The 10,354-nt window shown below is 43.2% G+C and overlaps 1 protein-coding gene across 1 annotated transcript in view; it reads left to right on the top strand.

Moving 5' to 3' along the window:
• Positions 1 to 3,685, top strand: part of LOC107121263 (carnitinyl-CoA dehydratase-like) — a 29,741-nt gene extending 26,056 nt beyond the window's left edge. The window contains 1 exon segment of the mRNA XM_015424148.1: positions 3,462 to 3,685. Within this exon segment, the coding sequence (XP_015279634.1) occupies positions 3,462 to 3,685 (224 nt within the window).
• Positions 3,686 to 10,354: the final 6,669 nt, after the last annotated feature.

Below are 10,354 nucleotides of genomic sequence, written 5' to 3'. Positions count from 1 at the left end.
GTCACCGCCTCCCTGGGCCAGCGCTGGAGCGCTGCAGCCCGGGGGAGGCCAGAAGACGATCCCCGCCACCTCCCGGAGTAAGTGAGGAATCCGCGGGGGGTGGCAGAGGCTTGATTGGGTTCTTTTCCTCCTTCTTTCCTTCTCTTTCTTTTCCTCTTTCCTTCCTTCTCTTTCTCTCTTTCCTTCCTTTGTTCCTTCTTTCTACTCTCTCTCTCTCTCTCTCTCTCTCTCATTCCTTTCTTCTTTCCTCCTTCTGTGGCCCAACTCTAGTGAGAAGGGGTTTAAACTTTAAACCCCTTCTCTCTTCGTTTCCCCCCTCCCCATAGGGAAGGGGAGGCTTTTGAAGATGCCTCCCCCCCTTTTACTCCCCCTTCTGACATCACTTCCGGAGATGTCAGGGGGTGTTGCATATGCTAATGAACTATTATGCTAATAGCCTAGTAGCTCATTAGCATACTGAATGCTAATGAGCTCCTGCAGCTCTTTTTCTACAAAAAGACCCCTGTCTTGGATCCTTAGTGCTTGTGTTGTGTGATGTCTTTTTTAACAGCAAGAGTTCTAGGAATGAGAATCTTAGAATGGCCCACCCAACAAACTGCTTATATTCCTGAAACTTTTATCTCTGAGTTTTGATCCTGGAATTGGATTTGTCTGGGCAAAAAACACTTTGAGAGGGGGCAGAAGGGAGGTTAGCAGTGGGTATGGGGTGGATTTAGCATCCCTGACCTGCATGCCAGTTGTGCTATTAAAATCTCTCAGACTCCATATTCAGATTCACGAAACTGCCTCTGTTATATGTAGTTTAGTCTTTAGCTCTTGGTGAACACATTCACACATCCATTTTTGTATGTTATGAAACTACAGATAACGTTGTCACGTGTTAAGTCTGTCCATGTTGCCTGTGTGTGGGGTATATGGGTATTCATACAAGGGTTTTCTTCTGCTTAGAATCTCAAGCAGATTCTTTTTTTGTTTTGTTTTAGCTTTTGAATATTTATTTATATAACAGTGTTGGTTTTAGTAATGTTGTTATTGAATTAATCAGTGTTTATTTACTACAACCATTAAAGATTTTGATCTGCGTAATATTTTTGGAAAATATTTCTGGGAAAAGAAAGCAGTGGCTTCTAGTGCACGAATAGCAAGATGTTGCTATTTCTCATTAAAATACCACTCGCTCAACATCTTACATTAAAATATGCATTCATTGAAAAAGGGGGGTGGAGAGTACTAAACCTGACAGACTGAACCTAATTTTTAGATTCTTACTTCCATGGCTGCAGTGAATACAGGTCATTTAAAGGAAGGGTACTTGGCTCTCTTGAGAACATGGTGCAAAGACGTCATTTATGTTTTTTAGACTATCCTTTACAACAGAGGTGTCGAACTCATTTGTTATGAGGGCCGGATCTGACATAAATGAGACCTTGTTGGGCCAGTCCATGTGTGTCATAAAATGTAATGCCAGGCAGCGGAAATATAAACTTTATAAAGGACACAAATACAAAGTTTTTTTTTTACTTAAAATAAAAACATGCTTAAAACATTAGGACTCTTGCAATAGTTTGGTTATTTAACAGTGTCTGATAACTGACACCTCTTGCTCTGAATTATTGCGTCAAAATGTCTGTGCTGTTGCAATCTTGAGTATGCTGTTCAGGTGTGGTATCTGTAAGATGCAAACCGACGATGACGCAGCAACAGCAGAACTGGAAGAAAAAGTCAAAGATAGGCAGTTCCACTGCGGGCCTGATAGAAGCCCTCTGAGGGCCTGATCTGGCCCCCGGGCTGCATGTTTGACACCCCTGCTTTACAACATGGTAGAATTGAATGGTGTTTAATGACTAAAAAAGTGGACTGCTCGGTGGCCCACTGTGACCATTTTCTGGAATTGAGTGGCAACCCAGGCCTTCTCGGTCATGGCACCAAAGCTCTAAAGCGCTCTCTCCTGGGAGATGTATCTGTCCACTTCTGTTGCCCTCTTCTGCCGACAAGTAAAGACTTCCTAACCAATTTTTACATGTTTTGTATGTATTTTGGTTGTCTTATATGTATTGTAACCAATGGCTCCCTCTAAGCTGTGGAGTCCTGTGAGCAAAAATTCTACTTTGTGAGCTACTGGCATTAAAGCTGTGAGTGGGCGATTTGGCTGCTGCATAAATTAGTTTGCTCTGGGGCCCTCCTTCCTGAGCTAAGACAAAAATGTGTGAGCCGGAGGCTGAAAAACTGAGCTAGCTCACACTAACTCAGCTTGGAGGGAACACTGATTGGTAACTCAGTTTTAAACTCTTTTTAAAGTCGTTTTAACAAGGAGAGGGGTTTATTTTAGTGGTTTTATAATGTGTTTTATGATGTATGTTTTAAATTGTTAGCTGCCTTGGTGGCCCTTGTAAGGGCAGAAAGGTGGGATATAAATTTTGTAAGCAATAATAATAAGAATGAAGCAGGCCCCGTCCCGTACCATGAGAAAAAGCCCTTGTTCTCAATCAAGGATATATAGACCCAAGTGAAATAAAATAGAGACACACTTTCCCCCCCAAATGTAAATTGGAGACCAGCAAGTATGTTGGGCTCAACAGAGGCGTCACAGTCTGACTATTGCTACTTTGGGTAGAGACAGCCAGGATTAAGGACTAAATTTTCTTTTCCGACAGACACCAAACATATTCAAGGGTTGATATGTTCTGCATATCAAAAACCTTATTTATTAACCTAGAGCATGCAAAGATACAACCAAAAACCTGATGGATCCAGCCGCAAGATACCTTCTCTTCCTCTTGCAAGGAATGTTATCAAATCTCTTTCCCGCTCAGTTTTTCCTGTCTCCAAGGATCTGTCTTCCTAAAGACTCTCTAGCATACATTTTTGGAGAAGGGAGGGGGATGTTTAATCATCCCATTGTCTATCCTGCTAGCTCAATTAGCATTTGTAAGAAGGTGAGCCTGACTTCCTTCTTTCTAGCACAGAGGAAAAACACACACAGGAGAGTTTTCAACTCAATGTTGCCTGGGGGAGGCTCAGTCTTCCCTGGAAAAATTTGGAGGAGGCCCAGCCCCCCCCCCCCCGTAATTTACACCTATGTGAAACATTATAGAGGTGCATCCCAAATTACCTGCCTTCATCTGAATGAGAAGACGTTTGGTACGCTACTCTGTAGGCAAGTACTTCGGAACCTTTAATCTCTTAAGGTATTGTTCATAGACATGGCAGACTCTTTGACTGCAGAGACCACCATTTGGAATTACTGTTAAAACATATTAATGATAGACTAATCAGAGCAGAGGCCACTTGAATGGAAGTTAATTTGGGTGTTTTTTTTAAATAAAATCTAAATAGGTACCTAACCCAAAGTAGAACCTGTTCAGAATTACTATGGGTATGTTGCTATGTGCTACATTCTTGCTCAGGTGCAAAATTATTTTTTATTAAGGTGTGTCTCCCCCCCCCTTTTTTTCTTACAGCACTTCCACATGCAATTGAATTAGCAGAACAGATTTCAGCATTTCCACAGCAATGCATGCGTGGAGACAGAAACTCTGCTTACCACAGTGCATTTGATGCTTCCTCATTCACTGAAGCCATGCAGTTTGAGTTTGACACAGGATCAGAAGTGATACTGAACGAATCTGTTCCTGGTGCTAATAAGTTCTTCTCAGGACATGGGCGCGGTGGAGCAAAATTATAGGAGTTCAGTAATGCATGACTTCAGGTAAAGCATTGTTTTAATAATACAGTGGATGGAACCCTTAAACTGCTAAAAAGGGTTGTGGTTAAAAGAAATCGTAAATGCAGATTAGAGTTAGCAACTGCGTGTGTTTTTGAAGTCTAGAATGGCTGCAGATTAACTGAATCCAGTATTTTAATGTACCAGAGGAAATGTGTTTAATTATTACTTTAGATAGCTGGTTTTTAAATGTAGGTATTAATATTTCATCCTGAACTCAGTGGAAAAAAATTTCCTTTGGTAACACATAATTGCCATGGGCTCAATGAACGTTTCTCTAATCTGGCAATCTTTGGGGAGCACAAGAGGGACTCATATCAGTATGCACAAAACTTCCCCAGCCAGAAAGTATCATTCCCTTCAATTGGGAAGAATTGGCCCTATGTTGAAGTGAATTGAAAAGTACACACACACACACACACACACACACGTATTGCCCCTATGTTGAAGTGAATTGAAAAATACACACACACACACAGCCCTGACCTGGATAGGACAGGCAAGCCCAATCTTGCAAGTATAAATTGCAAGTATCTTTTGGGGGCAGGGGAAGGTTATTTGTTGTTTTATTTTCTTGGTTGTAAACTGCCTTGATCCACAAGGCAAGGTGGGATATTAATATTTTAATAACTAAGACACATTCATCACAGTGAAGTGTAGTGGGCAGGGTACTATGTGTACAGTGGAGTATTGGGCTTGCAAAGGAGTTCAGGCCCCAAAGAGCCACGGATTTTGCTGGTGGGCCTTGGGCATGGCATTGTTTACAATCTAGCCTACCTCATAGGGTGGTTGGGTAGATGAAACGGGGCAACTTCATATATGCCATTCTGGGCTTCTTGGAGGAATGGTGGAATGCAACTGTGACTTTGGCCCCGGTCACACAGAAGGTTTTGGCCCGGGAGAGGGACGGATCGGGGGCGCAGCAAACGGGCGCGAGCACACCGCAACATCTGGGAATCGACGTGCACCCGTCCCCGATCCGTCCCTTCAAGCCTAAAGCGTGCATCAAAAAAACCCCTGCAAAAGAGCAGGACTTACCTGGAACGCCGCAACAAGCGCGGCCGTGGGATCGCCAGCGCGCTCGTCTTCGGTAGCAATCCAGGCTCCCGGCCGAACTGCGCAAGCGCACACATGCGCAGTTCGGCTGCCTCGCTCTTTCTTCAGTGGCTTCCCCCCGGCATCTGATCGTGCCGGGGAGGAACTGTGCGGCGACTCAGGGGATCTGTGTGATCCCGCTGCCGCGTGTCTCTTTTGGTGCGGCTTTCAAAAGCCGCACTTTGCCCGCAGCAATCCCCCCCCCCGTGTGGCAGGGGCCTTTGTATAGCAATTCCTTTTGATCAGGGCTTTCTTTGTAGAAAAAGCCCAGCAGGAACTCATTAGCATAATAGGTCACACTCAGCAGCAGAAACTCATTAGCATATTAGGCCACATCCCCGTGCCTTCCATTGGCTTGCCTGGGTGCCCCGCGGCTGCTGGGGGGGCACTCTCCAGGCCTTCCCTCTGTAGCCATGCATGCAGAGGGTTTGGCTGTAGTAGGTGTGGCCAACTCTGAAGCCAGCCAGAACTCCGTTGCTGTGCGTTCCTGCCCCAAAATAGCCCTGCTTTTGATAAAACTTTTCATATTCTCTGGTGCTAGTAGATGTGTTGGGTTGTAAATTTATTTATATCACTGACCGAAGATTTTCTACTTTTTGTGCCATCAAGTCTCAGCTGACTTTGGGTTTTCAAGGCTGGCTGTTGCAGAATTTGGGGTTACATGAAACTGGGCCTTTCTGTTCTTCTGTGCTATGTAGGTTTTGCTATAACTGACTTTGGTTTCTTGGTTCAGAAGTCCCATAAGCCTTTGCTCTTTTGCTGGAAGCCTAGGCATAAAAACTGAAGCCTTGCCCTGTAAATGTACCTTTGCCTGAATTCACATTCCATTGCCTTCCAAGTGCCAGGCTCCAAAGCCTAGACCTGTCTAGGTCTTTTTGACATCGCAGTTAATAAAATATCTTTGGGGTTAAAGGTCCTACTAGCAAAGGTTCACGTTATCAGCTTAGGATGGGCTGGTATTTGGCACATTTGGTATATTTTAAATTGACTCCTCCCTTGATTCCTATTGGCTGAAAAGAGACTAAAAAGAAGGCTTTGGGCTTTGTTCGGGGCTGTTTGGCCAATACCCCACCTAGGCTTGAGTGAGGTCTTGGTCCACAGTCCGGGAATTCCGTGTTCTTTCTGAAATGTCCACTATATCAGGTATTGGGGGTTTTCTATATGCTATTGGATACTGATATCGAATATATGCTATTGAGTTTTACTTGTATATAGTTTTAGAGTTAATAAATACTTTTAATTTAAGGCAACTGTTCTAGCTGTGTTTCTCTCCCTCTGGAGGCCTGAGTTCCCTACCCTTAATAAAAAGGTTGAACGAGTTAATGCAATCTTTCTGCGTTGTATTCTTGGCATTCCTAACTCAGTTATTTTACTTTGTGTGCTGAGATGGGTCTCTATACCATAGAATCTAGAGCTTGGATTGCTACCATCAAATATTGGTTACATCTTTATTTTCAACCTCCTCCAAATAGTCTTATCACTTTTCTAACTGCTGATCCATATGTTTCTAAATGGTCCCAATTAATAAAGGAGAAAATTAATTCTTTAGGCATTGACTTAGACTCCCTGGTTAATTGCAATGAAACCTATATATTCCAAATAATTCAAAGGAGAATTCAGGATATTGACTTACAATTAATAAAAGCTGGAACGGAGGGGACTTGTTCCCCCCGTTTCCTAGGTCTTGCTTTCCCACAAAACTCTATGGCTCAGTACTTTTCAAGCCTAACAATCCCTTCTCAACACAGAGCATTTATGCTGGCCAGTTTCAATATATTTCCTTCGGCCATGGTCACAGGTAGATACAAGGGCATCCCCTATGAGGCAAGATTCTGCAGATGTCTTAGCAAAGAACCTGACTCTGTTCAGCATATCCTCTTAAACTGCCCGCTGTTTACTCAGCTATGTTCACACTTGATTAGCCCTCTCCTTCAACTCTCTAAGGCTGCGACCAGTAGAGGTATTTAATTCTTACTAGTGGATAAAAACCCTGAAGTTACTGAGCAAGTGGCAGAGTTCCTGGCAAATGTATTTAGGGGCCAAGAAAAAGAGGAAAGAAAAGAGGGAAGAGGAAGAGGAAAGGAGGTGGAGAGTGAGTGAGAGAGATAAGGTGTATCTATGATCCCTCTCCGGATAGTTACGTTTCTTACTGCAACTGTTTTAATTACTGTGATACTCGAGATTACTGTTCTGAACTTTTATCACTTTGCCCTATTCTTATTACTATATACAATGTTACAAATCGCTTACCCTGTTTCTGTTTGTTGGCATATGGGCTGATTTGTACTGTTTTCTTTTTCAAGTTACTGTTATGCCAATAAAGGTTATTGAAATTGGAATTGGAGTTCCCTAGCCAGATTCCACTCACCCATAAAAAAGAACCCTAATGGGATTGGGGACCCCTAAAATTTCCTACACGAGGCCAGAGACATTCAGAGGGGGCTGGCCATTGCTTGCCTTCATCTCATGACCCTGGTATTCTTTGGTGGTCTCCCTTCCATACTGACCAGGACTGACCCTGCTTAGCTTCTGAGCTCTTAGATAGTCTGGGCTATCTAAGTCAGAGCAACTGGAAATATGTACCTGCTGAATACCAGAACAGAGACTACCTCAGCTTATGATGGGACTTTAAAGATGTTAATTCAAAAAGCAAAGTACCCAGTTTTCTCCTCTATAAAATATTTTTTTTAAAGTTTGACTCTATGGTTCACCACCAGATGTCCTCCATGAGTAGGAAAATATGATGTTCACAGATATTCTGTACTCAATGTTCATAACATATTTAAAGACCAGACAGTGAAAGGAAAGTTTGAGAAGGAGCAAGCACAAATATCAGGTGGTAAAATATTCTTTTATTAGTGTTTAATTTGTGCAGCTTGAAACACCTCACAGAACACCTTGCTCTTTTATTTACCGAGGAAGTATTTCTCTGTATCATTCAGAATGAAAAAAAAAACAAAGTCCTTTTAAATGGGTAATGTAAGAGATCTCTGTGAAAGGGTTAGGATCTGAATCTAGATCAAGACATTCAGACATAGTTCTTCAAAGTGTAAACAAGGCCTTAACTGAATGTATATAACCAGGGCTTTTTTTGTAGAAAAGGCCCAGCAGGAACTCATTAGCATAATAGGCCACACCCAATAGCAGAAACTCATTAGCCTATTAGGCCACACCCCATGCCTTCCCTTGGCTTGCCCGGGCGCTCTGTGGCTACGGGGAGCCCGGGCAAGCCGGCCCTTGGACAGGCCGGGGGAGGCACGGGGAGGCATTTAAATGGGGGGGTGGGTCGCTTTCCAGGCCTTTCCTCTATGGCCACACATGCAGAGGTTTTGGCTGTAGTGGGCGTGGCCAGCTCTGAAGCCAGCCAGAACTCCGTTCCTGTGTGTTCCTGCCCAAAAATAGCCCTGTATATAACAAAGAGAGTATGATGTGCCATTTGGACGGAGGGGGCATTCCCTCTGGACTACAGAGAAAGCAGCAAGGGTGACTTTGAGGTATACAGGAAATCATGGCTTAAAAACAGACACACAAAGGTGTCATGAAACCCTGGCTGTAGAAAGTAGCTCACGAGGGTCGTGGCTATGCCCATTAGGCAGGAGGCTGTTTCCAAAGGAGATTGAGGGTGGCATATGTGCATTAGGGATGCCAACCTCCACGTGGGGCCTGGAGAGTTCCTGAAATTACAACTGATCTCCAGACCACAGAGATCAGTTTCCCTGGAGAAAATGGCTGCTTTGGAGGGAGGACTCTATGGCATCATAACCTGCTGAGGTCCCTCCCCTCCCCAAATCCTGCCCTCCCCAGGCTCTACCCCCAGATCTCCAGGACTTTCCCAACCTGGAGTTGGCAACCCTAGTGCACATGCATAATTTCCTGCAAGATTGGCAAGCGACATTCTTTGTATATTTCCCCAAGCTCGATTCAGATTGGATCCCTTAAGCTTCAAGAAGGTGTGTTCTCCCCCTTGCAGTTCAAGAGATCCAAGGGGCAGGGGGACCGGCTAGCGTGCAAGCAGAGAACCCAGTAGTGTCTTCCAGAGCAGAACACATGGTAGGCAAAGGGGAAGGTCTGGGTTCAAGAAGGGGGGAAGAAGGCAATGTGAATGCTGTAACTGATCTGGGCGGAGACCGCATCATTGCAGTTTAAGGGAACACGTGTTCTCAGACAACTCTAGGGGGAAGGGCCTTCGTGGATCAGAAGCGAGATCTTCTTAAGCAGATGACAGAGAAACAGGTGGAAAACGGAGAAGGATATGACATTCTCTGCTTTCTTCCACTTCATCATTAGCATCTAAAAGAATCAGTCTAAGTTCTGCGGCCTGCATAATTAAAATTTTCAGTTTTCTGCAAGGGTGAAGATGATTTAAAAAATACTATTTTACTTAACATGAGAAGAAGTATGAAAACACACACACACACAGTTTAATAGGCTGTGAGGTAGAATCTCATCTCTGGCCTTTTATGTTATTTTAGGGGCTGTTATTTAGTAAAAAAATTAAATCACATAACCAGTATGTAGGGAATAGTAGTGCTTACTTTACATTTCTGTTTTGTTTTAATGTGCGGTGCAATCCTAAGTAGAGTTGCACCCTTGTAAATACATTAACTTGAATGAACTCAGAACCGTGTAACTCTGCTTAGGATGGCACTGTTGATTGCCCTGGGAAAATTGTTATACAAATGTATAATTAAAACAAAATCGGTAAGTGAATTTCCATGCACAATTTCTTCGCTCTCTTTTTGGCTTGTTTTGTAAGGGAGTGGAAGGTATGAATGATATATTTTGGAATGAACAAAGATTAATTAGTGTTTGTTTCTCTTTTTTAAAGTCCTAAGTTCATGTTCAAGTTATGCACAGGTTATTATACTTCCAGTGAGCTATCTGTGAAATACGAAACACTGTTTTTAATAATGACCACCTCCCTAAGTAAGCTGTTGGGGGGGGGGGGGGAGAAGGAAACAGATGAAAAGTGAGTATATAAATCTCTCAGGTCTGATTGTCTGACCTCATCACATGCCTGGCGATCAGCAAGGGCGTATGTTCTCAGTGACAGCTTTTCTGATGAACTTAGGTCCTTAAGATTCATGTGGATCCATTAAAAGGAAATTCTTAACTACTTGCAGGGGGGGGGAACCCGTCTCTGAGAATGTACTGAAAATGGCTTCAGAAAAATCTAACCCGCAAACCTGATGAGGATACTTTCACTTTGTTCTTAACAACCTTTTTATGAAGAATGAGTTGGCTCAAAACATATCTGGGTTGATTTTTGCTTTTTGGTTAAACTTTTCAATGCCTGCATCTTTATTAAAAACAGTGTTCCCATCACTTTCGATAATGGAGGTTGATTATTCTGTTGTTTCACACTTCTATTTTAGCATTTGTTAATGATGCAGCTCCAGGCTTTTCAACATGGGGGCCTTGTTTTTTGTATTTGAACAAATTCTCCATTAAATGTGGCTGGGGGGGGCACTAGGTAGAGGGGCCATTGTAACTATGCAGAAGCAGGAATTTCAACAGGTGCAGCTGTTTTCTAGC

Source organism: Gekko japonicus, unplaced genomic scaffold, assembly GCF_001447785.1.
Source record: "Gekko japonicus isolate JY-2015 unplaced genomic scaffold, Gekko_japonicus_V1.1 scaffold1317, whole genome shotgun sequence".
In the NCBI taxonomy this organism is placed as follows: Eukaryota; Metazoa; Chordata; class Lepidosauria; order Squamata; family Gekkonidae; genus Gekko; species Gekko japonicus.
The sequence above is the reverse complement of the archived record's forward strand: the minus strand, read 5'-3'. Positions and strand labels throughout refer to the sequence as shown.